The sequence below is a fragment of the Leptonotus elevatus genome, chromosome 1 (assembly GCF_054856555.1).
Source record: "Leptonotus elevatus isolate MCC_2025b chromosome 1, RoL_Lele_1.0, whole genome shotgun sequence".
Taxonomy (NCBI): Eukaryota; Metazoa; Chordata; class Actinopteri; order Syngnathiformes; family Syngnathidae; genus Leptonotus; species Leptonotus elevatus.
In genome coordinates, this window is record NC_141239.1 from 42,782,887 (window position 1) to 42,802,386 (window position 19,500).

The 19,500-nt window shown below is 41.3% G+C and overlaps 2 protein-coding genes across 2 annotated transcripts; both read left to right on the forward strand.

Moving 5' to 3' along the window:
* Positions 1-726: 726 nt before the first annotated feature.
* On the forward strand, positions 727-3,430 carry LOC147182296 (melanoregulin). The gene is made up of 6 exons (XM_086060102.1): positions 727-882; positions 957-1,119; positions 2,116-2,281; positions 2,359-2,449; positions 2,527-2,690; positions 2,980-3,430. Exons 2-6 carry the CDS (start codon positions 1,031-1,033, stop codon positions 3,178-3,180), a joined length of 711 nt encoding a protein of 236 aa, XP_085916228.1. The 5' UTR covers positions 727-882; positions 957-1,030; the 3' UTR covers positions 3,181-3,430.
* Positions 3,431-9,649: 6,219 nt separating this feature from the next.
* On the forward strand, positions 9,650-12,663 carry tcap (titin-cap (telethonin)). The gene is made up of 2 exons (XM_086079363.1): positions 9,650-9,915; positions 11,772-12,663. The coding sequence occupies exons 1-2, from the start codon at positions 9,767-9,769 to the stop codon at positions 12,160-12,162; spliced, it is 540 nt and encodes a 179-aa protein (XP_085935489.1). The 5' UTR covers positions 9,650-9,766; the 3' UTR covers positions 12,163-12,663.
* The last annotated feature ends 6,837 nt before the right edge of the window (positions 12,664-19,500 follow it).

A 19,500-nucleotide genomic window follows, 5' to 3' on the forward strand; every position in this document is an offset into this window, starting at 1 on the left:
AATGATATGTGGACACAAGAGGGCCAAGGCAGTTTTTTTAAAAAGTGAAATCAAAACGGGTTCATCCTCAACCTTCCAACCAGTTAGCATTTTGGAACCGATTATAGTTCCGCATCAAAGCAAGAACCCTTTTGATTTGGACTAGTAACTGCTACAAAGATAGGACAATTACTTTGGTCAACATAGAGCTTGTTCCATGACAGAGCAAGAATACTATTGGTTTTGAATTGTAAGTCCTTTGTTTTATTTAGCTGGGGGCGGGGGAAGATAACCAAAAGTCAAACGTCTACGTGCATCTGATTTTGCATTTGTGCACTCAAGATTTCATACTGGTTGCTATTCTCCCGTCCACCCAAGAAGCATGTAGTCCATCTCTGACCCATTGACAAGGAGCTTGAGAGACTCAGCTGAGCGATAAAAGAAGAATGTTCTCCAAAGAGACATGTGCATATGCTCTTCTAATACACAAGCGTGTTCTTCATGAGACAAAATGTTGTTTTAGTGCTTACTGTACTGTACTGTACTTTTCAACTCCTTTTTTTTTTTTTGTGAAAAGCAGGTGACCTAAAGCACCAATATTATCCACAATAAAACGAATTGTGCTGTAAGTCACATGCGAACTCGAGGCCCCCGGGGGCCTAATCGTGCCAGTTTTGAGACAAAGTGCGGAACGCGGCCCCTGATGTTGATGAAGAAAAGAGGTGTTGTCCTTCCACTGATGCGAGGGGATGTGCGTCCCACTCACATGACATGGCTGTGACCGTGTGCCGGGGCGATGTTGTGTCGTATGCATGAGGTTGAGTGTGTGTATTGACTCGAGAGGCAGCAGACCTTTTCTGGCCTCCGCCGCAGCATCCTGGAAGATGGCAAGCTGAAAATGAGGTAATTAAAAACGGATGCGGACTTTTTGCACATTTACACAATTAGCTTCTTTTTTTCTTTTTTCGCCACGCCAGGATGTGAGAGAGGCGAAAGGCATCCCCAGACATTCAAGACAAGTGTTGTTGGGATATTCCAGCGTTGATCCTCCATGGGCTTGGCGGTCTTCAAGTTTTGCTGCTGCTGCTGCTGCGCCGGCGACAATGACGACGACGACAATGAGAAGCAGCCCTTAGTGGGGTAAAAACGCTTTTCCAATACCCAAAAGTTTTTTGTAAAGGGCAAATGAAGTCCTCACCTCTGGATGAGGCATTAGGAATGCAGCCTAAGACCAAAAACGAAAATGGATATCTTAATAAAATTAAGAAAATTTGCTGCCTTATAGCGGTGCCAGTTTATTACAAGATGTTTTACCCAGATTTTAGTAGATGTTTTAGGAAATTGTTTGATATTTTTCACATTTAATACTCTTATTTTGAACATTTCTAAAATGCTTTTTAAAATAAAGTAGTGTCTGGGATTGTAAGGATTTTTATATGTTGACTCTTTAATATTTAACATTTTCTAATGCATTTTATGTTTTAGAGACAAATTTATTTAAATATATTTTGGTGCAGCTTTTTTTTTAAAGCAAATATAAAGTTGTTTTTTACGGATTCATATATTTATAACGATTTTTTTTTCTATGCTCTTTGCCCCTCAGCCACCCTGGTCACTAAATAATGTTTCATATTGCAATGTGCTAAATGCACTTAAGTCAATTTAATGTGTTTATACTATATTATTTTAACAAACAATTATACAGTACTAGAAAGCACTTTACAAAATTATGTGTAATATACAGTAAAGAGAATCAGAATAAACTTTTTATACACTATTATTTATTTATTATTATTTTTTAAGTGGTGTTTACACTCTAAAAACAGTTAAGTCAAATGACCCAACTTTTTGGGTTGTTTTATACAAAATTACCAATTTTTGGACCCAAGTAAAGGATCTGACTAATATTTATGAGTTGCTTTACACTAAAAGACCCCTTTCTTGACTCAAAGTTGGTTCAAATTGACCCATAAAGTCAATCGGTCCATTTCTTATCCATAATTGAGTTGCTTTTGACCTAACTGTTTTTAGAGTGTACTATTAAACAAACCACAGCTTGGCAAATAAGACTGATTAATGCACTTTTAAACACCCCGACTGTAATAATGATCCAAAATGTCTGCCCGCACCTGGAAGGACTCCGGATCCGTTGGAGTATTTCAACCGCGAGGTGCAGAAGCGCCGCGATGAGGAGACCAACCTTTGGAGCGAGCCTGGGGACCCCAGCCACACGGAGCGGGATGACGACCGGGCCCTTCACTCGCTGCTGCAGGCCCGCAACAAGACCCGCATGGGATCCACTGTACACATATATTTTTTTAAAAACACACAAAATAAGTGAGGCCTAATGAATGAGCTTTGCAGTCTTGTCCTTTATAGGGCTACCGCCGCCTGAGCGTGGACATCGAGGCCATGCGAGACACGCGTAGGGAAGTCCGAGAGAAGTGGAAGACTATCCTGGAGAACCTTGGTCAGGCCCATTTGTCTTTTCTTCAGAAGCACATGTAGTACGCTTAATGAAAGTTAACCCTCGACGTTGTCTTGCAGGCTTCATGGCCGAGGCCGACTCGCTGCTGACCGTGTCGGCCGGCGCCTCGCTGGATCGCATGCGCAACGCCGGCGCTGCGCGTTCTCTGCTGCAGACGCTGAACTCGGAGACGTCACTCTTCTGCGACAGGGAGCTGCCGCCCGAGAGATACCTCTTCATCCTGGTGAGAAGCCTGAAAAGTGTCCAATAAGTTCAGTTCGGGGTTGTTCACCACTGTGATGGTGTCAGAATCTAATTTAACCCTGAAACCAATGTATTGTGGTTTTGGTCTTGGTTTGTCAATTGGGAGCTGTGAAAAACACGCATCAGCGTAGGACCCTCCAGCGTTGCTGAATTAAAGCAATTCTGCAAGGAAAAGTGGGCCAAAATGAGAGATCTGGAAAACTCATTGCCAGCTGTAGAAACACGCTTGATTTCAGTTCGCTCCCAACCTTTTTGTCCTTCCTGGCTAGGATCGCTTGCTGTACCTGGACATCGCCGAGGACTTTCTGACCAAGGCCAAGCGCTTTTACCCGCCCCGGGACGACTCGGACGAGGACGAGCCGCCCGGCGTTATTAACCTGCCGCTGCTGCTGGCCCGCGTGGAATCCATGAACGGCTGCCCCGACCACGACAGCGGGGAGAGTATGGAGAAGTCTGAAGTGCTGCAGTAGCTCCAGACAACAGGCAGGGGGCGGCAGACGTCAAGGTTAGATGTTCGCCGTGAGGTTGAGAATCTTAAGGGCGTCCTATGAGCGTCACATGATGAGACAATAAGTTGCCTATCCAAACAGCTGACTCGCTCAAGTATGTTGGGAGAAAAGCCCCCCCAAAAAAAACCTCCCCCTGCCCCCAATCACGCTAATCTCTGTATTTGTCATGTCCACAGTGATAACGAATAAAGTTGCAAGCCTGTGAAGTCTATCATGAGTCTGTGTCACATGGTGTCAGCGGGGTATTTGGAGTCGGGCGGGGTGATGTTTTTGGCGTGGGACACGGTGTGCTTGTGCACATGGGTCCAGCTGGCGGGGACACGCCGCTCCGCCAGGCATGCCGCAAATCCCGGGGCCAAGCGCGGGGCGCCGTCCGGTGTCTGGTGGTCCCGGCTGGGGAGCTGGATGCTGTTTTGGTGCTCAGCTGTTGCTGCAGGTTGTTGTTGTTGTGAAGTTCGAGACACATATCTGCCCAAGGTCATATTTGCACGACACGTGAGACGATTGTGACTTTTTCTACAAAGGCCGCATTCATTACGAAGAACATTAAAACCTTGTGCAGACGTGGGTTTGTTGTCACTATTACCTCAGCAAATCTGGGGCTGGATGTGGGCAGATTTTTTTTTTCTCCAATATACCACAAATGGATCCGCTATCTGAGGGTCCTTATGAACCACCATTTTAGGGGACTGATCGAAAATCTTTCAAAATGGCTGCTCGCCCTGCTTTATTTTCAACCCCTTGACTCCACCAAAATTCCTCTCACCACCCATCTCCAGCGTGGTGACAGCTCATCCAAATGTCACCTCCCGACAGCTGTGACAGTGTATTGGTTACGCAACACGGCGCTCTACCTCCTAGCGCCCGCCCCTCACCACCACACCGCATCTCGTCATGAGCGGGGTTCATCACCAGTGCATAACTCGCCACTGAAATCATCTTAAAAGGTGAGCGTCAGCATGCAGCGCCACTCTGTCATGTTGTCAGATGATACACTGTCTATTCATCGGTGTTGCCATGGTGTCATAACACGTCTTAACAGAAGGCAATGCTCTTCTCTGTCTGAGACGGCAGTTAACATTTTGCTGCTTGTTGATATTTACTAACCTCAATGTGTAACCCTTTTTAGCCCTAAACCCACACACCGTCCGTATCCCTAAAGCCTAACAACAAAAGTTACTAAATCATGATAAACAACACCTAAAAAAAAAAAAAAACGAATCTCTAAATCTTAACCACTGTCTATTAACACGAAACCCAGAACCTGAAAATACATATTTGTATTTATAGTCATTCTTATGTCCTGACCCGTTTCAGGACATATCCACTCGCGGGCCGTCATGATTCTTGGTGAGCGTCGAATGATGGACGAGGGGATCACAGGTTTCCCTGGGAATTTTCCAGCCTCCGTATCAGAAGCGGGAAGCCTTAACACCACATTTACCGTCCGTACCACACAGCTCATTATGTTCATGGAGAAACCAGCAGTGGCTGTGAAAACGCGCACTTGAGCCAATTGTGTCTGAAAGGCAATAAATCCCAGCTTGGCTGTCACCTCTGATGCGCTAAATTCTTTGGAATGCTGCAGGGTGCGACATGAAGTTTTTGGGGTGGTGGCCCTACCAGAACTGGCACTGACCTGATTTAAAACAATACTTAACAAAATTCATAATTACATTAGATATGTAGGTTTACCTGTGGATAAAACAGAGAAGCTTGTGGACTCTGTAGCTAAAAATGCATGCAAGTACAAGCAATAAAGGAAGCCACTTTAAAAAAAATAAAAATAAAAAAAGGCACTCTTTACACTCTCCAGTACGATGGCGTATTAGGGCCACGTATATAAAAAGAAAAATTAAAGGGCGGGGCAATATTCTGAGGAAAAAAACAAACTCGCAAATTTGCCACTTTATATAGTGGCAGATTTTCGAGAAAAACACCCAAAAACTTACAAGAAATACACGTAGCGTACTATTTGTACTTTCGGTCAGGTTTCCAAATAAGGAGATAGTAGCCTAATTGCTTTAGCATAGATGAACCATATCATGTTACGCATTCGCTCTTTGAAGCGTGTACGGCCACTGGCCAGCGACAAAGACTCCTCGCTTTGCGAAAGTCCGCACACGGACGATCAAGCATTTAAGTTAATTTGGTAAAAATGTATATTTACTTGTACATTTATGTTTCCAGAATTATTGTTTACACATTAATACATTTTGGTATTTTTTTTGTGCAAGTATCTAAATTGATGTGTCGAATCTGCTGCTCTCCGTCATTCACTAGCATTTACCTAAAGTGTGCTAGCATCTGATTGGTTAGTGTTAGTCAGCTGGTAGGGGATCAGGAAGTGTTGTTGCTCTGAATGCGATGAATGACGAGTAAAGTTTTAATTTAAGAATGAATCCGTCTCCATCCTGCCTTTTCAGTTTATAAACAGTGTCCCATTAACCACCAACGAATCCTCACATGATTAGACTAGAGCTACGCTACGTGTATTTCTTGTAAGTTTCTAAGTTTTTTTTTTCTCGCAAATCTGCCACTATATAAAGTCGCAAATTTGCCACTTTATAAAGTGCCAAATTTGCAAGAAAAAACCTCGTACATTTGTGAGTTTTTTCCTCTGAATATATTTATACGTGGCCCTAATACGCCGTCGTACTCCAGTACATAGATAATCGGATTTAAAACAATATTTAAAGGTACAATGTAGTGTTGTTCCGATACCGATACTGCATTAAAACAGTGGTATCGGTAAGTACTAACAAGCAACATGCCGATACCATTAATTCCGATGCTAATATAGGACTTTGGATGCTTGTGCACAACATTCACTGACGTGTGACATGTTCACTGCATGCCGAGCCAAGATATCCTATTGGCCCTTGAATGCTCTGAACCAATGGCAGGACAGCTTTTTCATGTTGAGGAAAAAAGCTAACTACGTTCGCAAAGTTGTCTTTTGGGCATCCGTAGCAGGAAGATGGCGATGAAACATGTCAGCCTTTTGTAATACGATTACCGATTACTAGACCTACGATTATTTATATATATATATATATATATATATATATATATATATATATAAAAGTAGGCTATGTTGATGTGATAGGACATATTTGTTTGCATATTATTAGTGGGTTTTTTTTTTTAAATGAATGAATTATTAGTTCATCACTAGATGGCGCTAATTATTACACACTCTACCTTTAACAAAAATTTACAATTATGTGTAGGCCTCTTTGTGGATGAAATAGTGAAGCATGTAGAGTCAGTGATCCAGAATGCACGTAAGATGATTTTATTTAAAACAAACAAACAAGCCCGTTCTGATTTCATCATAGTTATTTATGAAATTTGTACCGGTAGCATCGGTGAACTTACGTGACTATTGGTCACCTGTTAATGTCAGACCATGACGCTGTCTGAAATGGGCTCAAGTAGAAATCCTTTGAAGAGTCTAAATTGAGTAGCAACGATTCTAGGTTGAACCCAGTCAATCAGTCTGCAATGAAAAACGGAAACTTGCCACCAAATCATCATGCCAGACTCCCTCTCTTTGCGACAAAGCTAATAATATGCTAATGCTAGCTAGCTATCGAAGCAATCCCACTTTCACGCAGCATTTCTGGAAATTTGTGCAATTATTCATGTGTTTCAGTTGTGAACTTTTTATGTAAATAACCAGGAATTTCCAATTGAAGGTGTGCTCTTAATAGAGAACTTGATCGAGTCAAATCGACCTCATCCTGAACAAAAACAACCAGATTTTTTGCAAGCACAGTACCTTGACTTGGAGTTCCTCGCATTCTGAGCATGTAATTGGTCGATGTTTTGATTTTTGTTGCGGACTAAGGGTACGATTGAGCGCAGAACAAGACGGGGGGAAAAGCCAGCTTTAGCGGTTTAGTGCGAAAAGTGCTGTTGTTACTTGACAAGGCTACATTTTTAATTAGATCATTACTATATTTGAAACTTTGAAAAAAGGCTCACTTTGAGTCTCCGGTGGCTCGGGTTTAACATAACAGCTGATTATGCAATCATAGCCATTGTATGTTGTGCTTTGCTGCCTGTGTATGTGTTATATCATTACCCAAAACAGACGAGTGAGTCACTCGAGTAACATCACACCAGCCGACAACTTTCCAAAGGCGAGCGCCGAGCGCTTCCCAGGCGGCGCTTCCCAGGCGGCGTAACCCGAGCGCGGAGCGTGGCGCTCTGTCACTGAGGTGATGAATCAGTGGATGCGGAGACCGTGAGGCAGCGGCCCATAACGAGGAGTTTGATGGTGTCGCGCCGAGCTGTACGAGTTGTTTTGATCTCAAAAGTGTCACATTTAGGCAATCCTACAATGCTCTTATTTTAGGGCTGTCAAATTAGCGCGTTAACTACAATTAATTAATTAAATACAGACATGGTTAAAGCGTTAGATGGGGAAAATGGCGGAACATTTACAGAAATGTAAAGCAGCCAGACACGACCGTAACAGTTCTTCGGCCAACTCGACTCAAACATACTTTGCGTATGAGCAAGGCTGCGACCGACAGGCTGGCGGATGTTCTTGCCAAGGAGATAGCGATAAACTGCAGGCTGATTCATTGAGGTGTTCCAATGACCCAACATACAAACCACAGTGCAGGACTATAGAGACGACTAAAATCAGGGCAAAAAATTGACGGCGAAAAGAAAAACAAACTTGATATTTTCCGTGAAGGATTTGCCCAACTGTGTTGCCATAACTGAAAATGAGTGGAGCTCCTCAGCTGGCAACCACAGCTATTTGGGGGTGACCGGTCACTTTATTGATGGGTGAGTGGGACGTCAACTCATTTTGCACTGACCGTCGTGAAAATAGAAACCAGCCACTTTGCTGATAAATGCGCCAAATATATCCTGAAGGTGGCAAATGGCTGAGGAATTTCAAAACAACCACACAACATACATACCGATGCATGTAGTTTCTGTCAGCAATTTTTAGGTACGATTTTTTTTTAATCCCTTGACGCCACTCGATCTCTTGATACTTATTGTTATCCACATTTTTTTGTTCGATCTCCTAGATTTCTATGAAGAGTCTACTGTGCACCAAAGCACTTACGTATTTTGGTCTTAAAAGGAACCCAGACTGTATTGACAAGTTTGCTCTATATTATTTATTTAGGTAAACCTCGTAGCGTTCCTAAAGAAACAACACGCGATCGGGAGGGTCACCCTCCCCCACGGCATGCTCTCGTCATTCACCAGATGTAATCAAGAATTTTGATCGTCCCTTTAGGAACGCTACGGAGACTTACCTTGCTTTTTTTGCTCGGCAGAGAACCAGCCGCCAATCTATGTCACTACTTGCGACGTAAATAACCATGGCGGCGTAAGTCCAAATAAAGTTTCTACAAAATGTATTAAACTGGAAATTATTTTTTTAAATGAATCTCATAGTTATGTTAGTAACAACTAAATACATAATATAGAACAAACTTGTCATTACAGTCGGGGTTCCTTTTAAGCCACACTGCATTTCACATTCCTTTAGCGATTAGCATTTGCTTGTCCATCTTCCCATATGTTCTCTATTGTTTTTTTTATGTTAGCTACTCCTCATCAACCTATAGTGATAGCGCAACTTATTCGAAGTGTAGCGTATTTGCCACCACGGGGGCGAGGATTAGTAGGATCTGCGCTGCCCAGCTAGTAGTCACTGCCAACGCTCATAGACTTGATGATTGGTGAAGAGCAAGTTAGCTTAGCACCTAGCGTCGGGAAAGCAAGAACTCAGGTAAGACGCACTTTTTTAACCAGCTCGGAGCTGATTGGTTAAACCCATAAGCCCGATAACGGGTCACAATACCATCCAGGGGTTGTTAATGTGACCTGTGAGTAGCATACCGCTTCTAAGTACGCTTGTAAAAACTTCAGCTTTCCCAAAACGATGACTTGTTCAGCCCAAGTGCGACCCGAATGAATGCTGCGTGTTAAGTCTTTCCGATCAAGTCTAACTGGTAGACCAGTTCATGAAGTTCTCAAATCAAGGTCAAGTCAGTGTCCAAATGGAGTCTTTGACGCTGCAGTTGAGTCTTAAAGGCTCAAAGCGTTAAAAGGTGGCGAGTGCTATGCCAGTCATTGACTGTTTCCACATTAGCCATGGCTTACTCAATGTACATCAGGACCAAATGCATATCAACATTCCTTTTTGTCCAAGCCTGTTATGTTTGGTGACATAATCCGTACACAGTGTGTAAGGCACAGCTGATGTGGAAAGTGTTGTTCCGACGACCCTTTGGGGGGGGGGGGGGGATTTCCATGCTCATTAGTCTCTGCAGAGGAGCTTCACAGCAGCTCCCGGAACACTTGTCGGTGTCCGGTGTCAGCGCACGCCGATTGTCCGCTGACAACACGTGTCCGAAATAGCAACAGTGTGTCCATAAAGGCGGCGGCATGACTTTGGCCCCGACACACCAGGACCAGGACGCAACAAGACCGAGAAGAGGCCAGCTGGAGCATTGCTACGTTTCTTTTCAAGCCCGTCGCAGTTGATCGGAGATTCAGGAAGAAGATGCCGGTGTGTACCGTCGTGGAGAAGTGTAACGGCAATGTGTCCGGAGCTGAGCTGGCATGTAGCGTCCGGGAAGACAATAAGGCTCAGAGGGAGAGCTACTGCGCCGACTGGAAGAGCATCAGCCTCAAGACTCAACCTGAGGAACGGTGAGGAACGGCTTTGAGCGCTTCTTCTTTTCCCCAAAATAACAAGGAATTCTTTCTTATTGTTCATTTTGGGCCAAGTTGGACCACATTTTCAGGGCTTTCCAAGAGTCAAACATGGGCTTCCAAAGGAGAGGAGACTTTCCTAGAAGTTACCAGTACATTTCACATTTTTGACATTTTTGGGAAGATAAGAATGAATCTATGCATATTTTTTTTTAAATATATATGTATACATCAGCTTGTTTTAGTCAGGCATATATTCAAAATGTATTTTCTAAGTTCCATTCCATGTTCAGAGCCAACCTACAAATCTTTAAATGCCTGCGTTGTTCCCATGCATACATTCTCATGAATTGTACTTGTAAAAGTTTCCAACTTTGACAACTCTGCTAAAAAAGTTCCTAGAGAATTTTCATCAGTGTTAATGAAACACTAATTTTCAAGAAAGCCAAAAAAAGAAACAAAAAATCGTTAAGGTCGTTAAGCCATTAACATTGCATCGTCAAAGAGAGCATCTCTACGCTTGCGGGGATTGGCTAATAGTATAGATTTGTGAAAAAATATTGAAATTGACCAAATTTGGACATTTGGACATTATGCTCATATTTTGTCCAAGGGTCATTCATCCAGGATATTTTATCTGCTCTCATACCAAATTTGAACCTAGTCTACTGTACGAGAAAAAAGAGTGAGGCTAGATTGCAAACCATTTTCTATATGTGCCCTTCATTTTGGCTCGCCCTAAAGATTTTAAATCAAATATCAGCCTTATATACTGCACAGATGGTTGACGCTAAATTGTGAATGGTGTGTTTTCATCATTGCACCAAAGTTAGATGACTCGCTGTATAATGTACGGTAGCTCATTTCTCCTCATTGGAATTTGTCTCTGTCTGTCTATCCAGCTAAAACACAAAATCTGGCAACAACCAATTCCAGCAATTGGCATGTAATTTGGTGGCCATTTTTATCATAACAAGAAAGCCCGAAAGAACCATGCTTGAAATTGAACAGGAAGTCATCCACTTTTGGTGGATTCAGGGGCTTGTACTCCTTAGGAATTGGCAAATGAGCCCCAATCAGAAGCAGGTATATCACTGTACACAAAAAAAAGGAGTAATATTTACTTGAAAAAAAAAGAAGAAGAGTTTTGGGTACATTTTACCAGTTGATTTAAAAATAAATAAAAAGCTCCCAAAGGTTGAGGAACGAACCCACAACCTTCAGGTTTGGAGACAGCAACTCTACCACCTGAGCCATGCCGCTCCTGCTGTGAGTTAGTATATTGATGGTGCCAGGCGGAATCCTTGCACCTCCATGACCTGTTTTTGGTCTCATTTTTGGCACACCAGCAATGCTGTATAGTGGCAAACAGCAAGAGTGGCATGGCTCAGGTGGTAGAGTGGCTGTTTCCCAAGCTGAAGATCCTCAACGCTTGAGTAAAAAATTTTTTAATTAACCTAGTAAAATGTACTCAAAACTCTCCTTGTTGTAACATTTATTTAGAATCTCTGAGTGAATTTTTTTTTCCAAGTTAATTTGGCCTAAGCCCTCTCTCTTTCTCTCTCTCTCTCTCTCTCTCTCTCTCTCTCTCTCTCTCTCTCTCTCTCATTATCAGCTCTTACTACAGCTAATCAATAGAATTTTGCTTACCTCAGGCTCCCCCAAAAAATTGACTGCAGTTTTGGAATTTAATTTAGTTTGAATTTACATAAAAACCTAACCAAAATAAAAAATGTTGTCTTGTGTAATTACTACTATTTTTGTCAACTAAGGGGTTAAGTCTAATTTGATGATTATTTTGAGGCTTCACCATTCAAGAACTGGTTTGTTGAATTTTTGACCGCTGCCCTCAGGAAGACGATGAACATGAACGACACCTCCCGCAAGGAGACCCTGAGCCGGCAGTGGAAGGCCTCGCCCCTCACCCAGTCCTGCCCGTCCGGCATCTTGCGCGTGGGCACGATGGAGCGCGGCGTGAGGGAGCACCAGCTGCTGCCCAAGCGACACACGCTGCCCCTGCCCATCTTCACCCCCGCCGAGCTGGGCGTCCGGCTGGGCCGCGGCGGCCCGCACGCCCCCGAGGACCTGCGGCCCTTCCCCGCGGCGGGCGGCGCCTGCCCCGCCAAGAGGAGCGTGAGCGAGATCACGCGGGACCTGCCGCCCGTCAAGCCCACGCTGATGGAGTTCTCCAAGGCGCCCAAAGCCCTGGGTCGCTCCATGTCCCAGGAGGCCCAGAGAGGCTGAAGCCAATATGGACGATGGGGCGGATGATGAACGTGCATGCACTTGTGACAATCCTAAACCGTCACTTTTTTTCTGATTTGTAGCACAGGCTGCACAGCAAACGAAAGACATGCTCGTGTTCTTCCCGGGATTGAGGGTGGTATCAACTGCACTTTAGTGATATGCGCAATGACTCGATGAAAGGAAAAAAAGCATAGGAAGGAAGCATCTAGTCAAGTTTTACATTATAAAAAATTCACGGCACATCACCAAAAAAAATACAAAATTCTGACATTGTCGTTGTTCTTACTGGGATGGAAAAGCTTTAGAAGGAAGTCTCAAGTGGAAGAAGGATGGAAGAGCAAGTGGTTGTGGAAACATCTGCATGGCATCGTGTACATACAGTATTTATTTTTCTTTTTGCTCTGTTTGTCCAAATGGATGTTCTTTTAAATTAGCTGAGAGTATACGTGTACATGTTTGAATTTCTGTTTTTAATAATAAAATCAAAGCTGCTATTCACTCTTTTCTCGCAGTGTCGTGAATATAAACGGTCGACGGGAATTCCGTCTTTTTTTGGTGTTTTATTTTTATTGTTGGAGCCGATTAAAAACATAATCCTTGCTAATAGATGTGACTTCGGCAGTTCACCATATAGCAAAGTGGTGACTGTGTACTATCTCGTCTCGTGTACCACCATAGCATCTCTTTCGAAGAACAAAAGGCAAAATAAATAAGGTATCAATAAATAAGCAAGATTATTATTTTTTTTTTTAAGGTCACCAAATATTGTGTAATAAAGTAAATTTGGCTTCCGCCTTCTGTACAGCTGCACAGCATTCCCAAAGTAAATACGTTTAAAATCAACCCCAGTGGATCGGCATTGATGTGTGATACTTTCATCATACTTGTATCTTCAGTTTAAAGTTGAGTTGACTTAACTGAAGGATCTTAATGTAACTCGTGTATGTTAACAGGACATGCTAACTCCACACAGTAAAGACTGGATTAAGAACTGTGAGGCAGATTATATGATAAATGCTGGGCCCTCTTGCTCGTTTAAATCTATTGTCCATCTCCAAAAATCTGTAAAGTGTTTGAGGGACTGTCAGGGCCATCATTTAGACTGAAACTCTTTTACAACAATCACATACAAGTATTTTAACAACATCCATGTCATGACGCTGTGACCCTTTAAGAAAATAATTGAGCACGGACAATGTACAGTGTAAGGAAAATATAACTGCTCAGTCATATATTCTTTATCCTCTGAATAGAGGTAATAGCAGAGAAATATTAGTGTTGTACTGATGAGTTGAGTGGACTTGAGAAGGGTCGTGACCAGCATATCAGTCTGTCGGTCTGTCTTACACTGCCCCCGGGTGGCCACGGTGGGCACACCAGAAGGAGAAGCGTTCAATTGATATAATGTGACGAGAAATGTTTCAATCGGTTTCTTTCTATTGGGTTGTCATTCCTGTTTGTTTTTATGAAGTACAATATTATCAAGTGCCATTTTGACTTATTGAGTGTGCTCATGGAGCAAATTAAACTTTTTTTTGTTTTAACTGCAGACAGACAGGGCCGAAAGAATAAATAGATCCGCTTGTGCTCAACTGAGCCAAGTTTTGTCCGTTTGAGCTGAATGGAAATATTAACGTTTTTATTTTAAGAGGCGGCCGTGATAATGGAACCAAAACAAATATGGTGCCTACACTTATTTGGACGGCGACATACTGTAAGTGTGAAAGTGTCCTTCCTCCACCCACCACACAATATTTCTGAACAATGGCTGTTAAACAATCAACAAGAGAGCCTCTTCTTTTGCCTGGCTGCTACTCTTCCCCCCCTCTGTGATATTAATAGTCGAGTGAACTAAACACTGGCATGGTATCGGCGCGTTCTAACCCCTTGGAGCTCTTAAACCCGCTGCGTTATCAAGGATCTCAATGTGCTCCCCTCTCTTAAGCGGCACGGCCCAACACGCCTGCCACATGCTGCCAGCACCAGGCCACATGGACACGACACGTGTCGTCTCATCAGATGAATTCTAAACGTCTACTTAACTCATCAAGGGTGGTTTTTACCCCTTGTTGGATTCAAATCTTGAACCAACGTGCTGGGTCTAAACCTAAAACCTGTGCATTGGGTAAACAGCATTGGCTCGTTCCTTTTTGGATCCAGCGCTGGGTTAGCTATAAATGACGTATGTCCTCTACCGGCAAAGGTGGACAGTAACGAGTTCGCATTTGTTTTGACCAATCATGGCAACGGATGAAAACGTCGCCTTCGGTCTTGTCTTGGGGGTGGGGGGGGGGGGGGGGGGCACGAACATCTTTACCAGCTAAAAATGCACGAAGCGCCTCTCGCTGTTCAACATTCAACAAGGAAACGGTGAGTAATTCTGCAAGAGCAGAATTAATTGCAGCGTCCATTTGTCCATGTAAGATTAGTTTGTTTCCCATGGTGTCTTTTATGTATGGCAACAATTTTCATTCACAAGAAAAAGTTTAAAAAATCTAACCCCATTTTTCAAAATTTTGTAAATGAATTTAGCATATATATCAAGTCTCTAACATTGGTTAAAAGACCTAAAGTACAAATAATATGCTGAAGAAATTACCTCTTGTGTTAAGTGAATATGTTTGGATTTCATTTATGTATTGTGTTATTTGTCCATTTTCTGTCTTTTTTATGTGGAGGCAGAGGATGATGAAAATGACGGCGATCAGGGCAAAGAAATTAGTGAGTGTCTCTAAAAACAATTAAAAACTATTATGGTCTCCTACTCACTAAGTGGCCACACATTATTTCCCCCATCCCATTCCTAAACCCGGGGCAACCCTGTACGCAGTATCCAGAATCAGCAGCCCTGAAACTGCGTTAGATTTGTTTTCCAACTATATACAAAAATATTCATAAATGACTAAGTTATCTCACTTCAAAGGAAAAGCCTGATTTGGGACAAAATTACAAGAATTTTATGCAGAAAAATGTCATTGTGTAAAAACTGGGCATGCATAAAAAAATTATATTGTTATGACTTATGGACTTGTTTGAGCCTCTAACTATGTCATATGAAATATTCAAATTAGTCTTTTATTTTATATCTATATACAGCATAGTTAGTCTTGCTATTAGCATAATGCTGCTATTATTGTCCATTTTGTTTGTTTTTTTCTGTGACCTACTGTTCCCTTGGTAGTTATTGTTGATTTGTATGGAAAAAATTTTGTTGATTGTTGCCAAGTTTGTATGTCTTACTGCTTCATTCGAATAATAATAAAAATTAAAAATAAAAGTTTCCCACGGCGTCAGCGCTTCCTGGTTTCATCATAGCTACATATCCGACCCCCAAACACAATGTCGCTCTGTGATTGGGCCGAACCACCAGTGTTCAGATCGGTGGAAATCAACTGGCTCGGTACAAAATGTATTCTCCGGAGTTTAACTCACAAATACTGCGAGAATTCAGCTTGCAGAACATGGTTAGCATGCTAATGTGTCTGCTTGCACTGTTGTTTGAGCTCAAACTGTTGTTTTTTTATTTTATGATTTGAAAATGCCAGCATTTTATGTTTTTGTCTGTCTGATGACATTTGTTTTTAAAAATAAATCAGACTTCATGTTCAAGCAGTTACTCGGTACTTAGTATTCTTTTCAGCTAATACTTTTTTACTTGTACTTGAGTGATTTTTTTATTTTTGATGAACACTTTTTACTTTTACTTGAGTAATATTATTCTGAAGTAACGCTACTCTTACTTGAGTAAAAAAAATTTGGCTACCCACCTCTGTCTACCGGTTACCAGCCAATCACAGGGTACACTATAAGACAAATTTGAAGTCTTGGTTGTACATAACGGACATGTTTTTGTTGTTGTAGTTTTTTTTAGAGAGAGAGAGAGATAACATTAGCTTTACCTTTATCTTACCATAGTTAAGTAAACAATTATTTTAATCTCATATTAGTTCTACTTAAAATAAAAATTTACAATTAAACCATTATCCAATATAATAAACGTTAATGTATGTTTGTATGTATATTTTTATCGTGTTTACCAATAAATGCTTGAAAACATACATTTATTTTCTTATTATTGTTAATTAACATTTATATTATATAACATAAATTTGCCATTCTAAATTTATGATTTTCTTTATTTTACTTACTGACTAAATTAACCAATGTATTTTAAAATATGTTAAAAGGCTATTTTTAATTAATATTATTGGATTTTATTATTTAAATAAATTGCTTAAATATTGTTTAAAGAAATTGCTTAGGAAGACAAATTTATTTTGGACAAAAACACATTTGTAACCAACCAATTTGAGGGAAAACAGTAGATGGCATCATGCCGACAGCTGTCCCTAATATTTTGACTGTGGTTATAAACAACAGCAGCAGACCAGAGTAGTACTTTACATTGCTACCCTCTACTGGTCATTTGGGAGTAATGCGATTCTATGCCAGGGGTGGGCAATCCTGAGAGGTTTCCATCCTCCAACAAACCTGGTTTTAATGATCAGGCTCCCTATCAGGCTTTTGCAGAGCTTGCTGATGAATTGATCATTTGAATCAGGTGTGTTGAAGAAGGGAAACATCTAAAACATTCAGGACACCGGCCCTTGACGACAAGAATTGCCCTACTTAGCTGCCCTTCTTGGTTTCATTGTAAAACTCAGTTGATATGTCACAACTGGTATTTTTCAATAGCTTCAAAAGATTTAATGATGTTTAATGAATCAATCAGGAACATGCATTTTAAAAGTTTATTATTATCTATCATTGTGGTTACATCAGTTATGGCAATTCTTCTATGGCGCATGATGAGCCGACGCCATTTACACATGTTCCTCCTCCTCATCATTATTATGTCCTCAATCAAAAAAAAAAAAAAAAAGAGTCTCTTGTATTTCAATTTATTTCCAATGGGAAAACTTTTCAGATAAGCTACCGTCTCATTTTTATAAAACATACAGACTTTTGTGTGAACTGACAATTTCTAAAAATGTCTCAAACAACTCAAACTAGCTCCTTTGAAATAATAATAATAATAATAATAATAATAAACTTTCACTCTACAACACATTTCTTCCCATTGTCAAGAACTCCATAAATAATAAAATATTTGCAGGTAATGTGACGAGCAGGCCGCATTGTGATATGAGGAGCATTTTTTTTTTTTTTTTTTTGCGGTTTATGTGCAGTGACTGTCGCCCGTCGCCTCCTTGACATGACCACTGGGACTAATAGGGTGGTTTGTGGGTTGGTGGGGGTGTGTGGTGAAGGGTTGCGGCATAGCGAGAAGTCAACGTAGGCGCTGATGCTGCCGAGGAAGAGATGGGCCTATAATGAGGCTGTATGCCTGCAGGCTCTGTGCCTCCCAAGAAAGTCTTGCTACCGATACTGGAGAGAAGGATCCACTTTGCAGAGGGAGGTGGGGGGCACAGGAGTGGGGGGGGCGGGGTATTTTCTTGTCACAAAGACCAATTCTGCAAAAGACAGGACAGCGTGTAAAACTCAGACAGCAATGATTTGCTATCACTCCTCGGCGGAAGCAAAGACAAGAAGTTCTCAAGGCAGACAAAGTGTATTGTTATTGATGCTACCTTACACACTGTAAAAATAAATAAATAAATAAATAACGCTTCATGTTGCAATGTGCATGCGAGCCCAGTAGTTGATGTTCATAAGATCTTATTTAAAATCTACTGAATAAAAAATGTATTACAATATAGCAGCTGAAAAGAACATGGCTCCTTATAAAAACGTGTCCCTCCTATTCGTACCAACAGAGCTTGTCATGAATGATTTCTTCTTCATACTAGTGGTCACTCAATTCAATCCTTATTTGGAGAAAAGGTTCTTATTGAGCATGTCTGAATTTGTCAGCACGCTCATTCTGAGGTTGTCACACGCTGACGAAACAGAACATGTGGCGGCACTCAATCACTTGGTTTCAGTGGCGTGCAAATGCAAGCAAGGACTTCTTTGCTGGCCCAAACGCTATCAGAAGCAACGACCCACGTCACGGCTCAGCAATCTTTCCTGTCAACAGAGACATTTTAGGCCAGATAAATAACCACAAATCTGAATGGAGCCGCAAAATATTTGAAGATTATGATGAAGGAAACATTGTGTTAGTGTTAGTCAGTGTTTTTGGTCTTTTTTTTTGGGGGGGGGGGGTCATTTGCGAGGGGGTAATTTTCTTTTTTTTTTTGGACTATTCTGACCTGTTAAATATCTGACATCATTGGCAATTTTATAGACATCATTTTTTTTGCCTGTCTTCTTCCTTTTTTGGGACATTTTATGGCTATTTTTGACATCTTTGCCTTTTTTTTTGTCAAAGATTGTCTGACATTTTTGGCAATTTTGTGGACACTTTTAATTTTAAGGATTTCTTCTTTTGTTTTTGGACACTTTATAATTACTTATACAAGCATTTTCTTTTCATTTTTTTTTTAAATTAGAGCCCCAGCATAGCGCTGTGAGGTCCCTATTGTTTTTCGTTCTTCTTCTTCTTCTTCATTGTAAACAATCTCATTTTTGGGGACCTAAACATTTACGAAGAGCTCACCAAACTTTGCACACTTCTCGGGCTCGGCGAAAAATGTTATATTATGAAGTTGCCATAACAACATATAGCGCCCCCTAGCATGGAAAAATATGCACCAATCCCGGCACCTTGAGACGTACAAAAAAGTCAGTGGAAGCCATATCCTAAAATGTACAGGAAGTGAGGTATGAATTTTTGAATGTCCAATTTTAGGCCCATTTTTGCACATTCACTGCGGTCATTCTTTTTGCCCATTTGCCAACAGTTTTCATCCGATTTACTACTAACTTGGCATGTATCATCTCAAGACAAAACCTGGGGGGAAAATCTTGACTTTTTGAAATCCTATATGATGGGGCGGGGCCTCAAATTTTGCCTTTAATATTTCCTTCATCAAAAAAGAGGAAATGCTTAATAACTCCGCTGTACGAGCTCCAAAAAAATCCCAAACTTTTTCATGCATCTTAATAGCCACGGCCTGAAAACATATATGATAATATTCGGTTATACATGTAGAGCCACCTAGTGGTGACAAGAAATTTCATACTTTACATTTTTATGTATTGTGCCGAGTCTGTTTGAGGGATCCAGTTGAAATTTTGTCAGAAAAGCCTTAAGATGTTGATCATGCAGTGCCGCAAAGTCTGATGATTCACCGTGACAATAAAAGCTGCGTTAACTTGACCCAGATGATCCTATCTTCTCAAAATTACACACATTTGATGAGAGTCCAGGTCTGAATACATCTACGAACTTATATACTATGCGATTTTTACAAAAAATTACTCACTAGC

Bases quoted from the DNA above. Each gene is read 5' to 3' on its own strand.
- LOC147182296 (XM_086060102.1), top strand. From the start codon at position 1,031: ATGGGCTTGGCGGTCTTCAAGTTTTGCTGCTGCTGCTGCTGCGCCGGC. The intron at 2,450-2,526 runs GTCAGGCCCATT...GTTGTCTTGCAG, and splicing joins GACTATCCTGGAGAACCTTG to GCTTCATGGCCGAGGCCGAC. The intron at 2,691-2,979 runs GTGAGAAGCCTG...CTTCCTGGCTAG, and splicing joins AGAGATACCTCTTCATCCTG to GATCGCTTGCTGTACCTGGA.
- tcap (XM_086079363.1), top strand. From the start codon at position 9,767: ATGCCGGTGTGTACCGTCGTGGAGAAGTGTAACGGCAATGTGTCCGGA. The intron at 9,916-11,771 runs GTGAGGAACGGC...CGCTGCCCTCAG, and splicing joins AAGACTCAACCTGAGGAACG to GAAGACGATGAACATGAACG.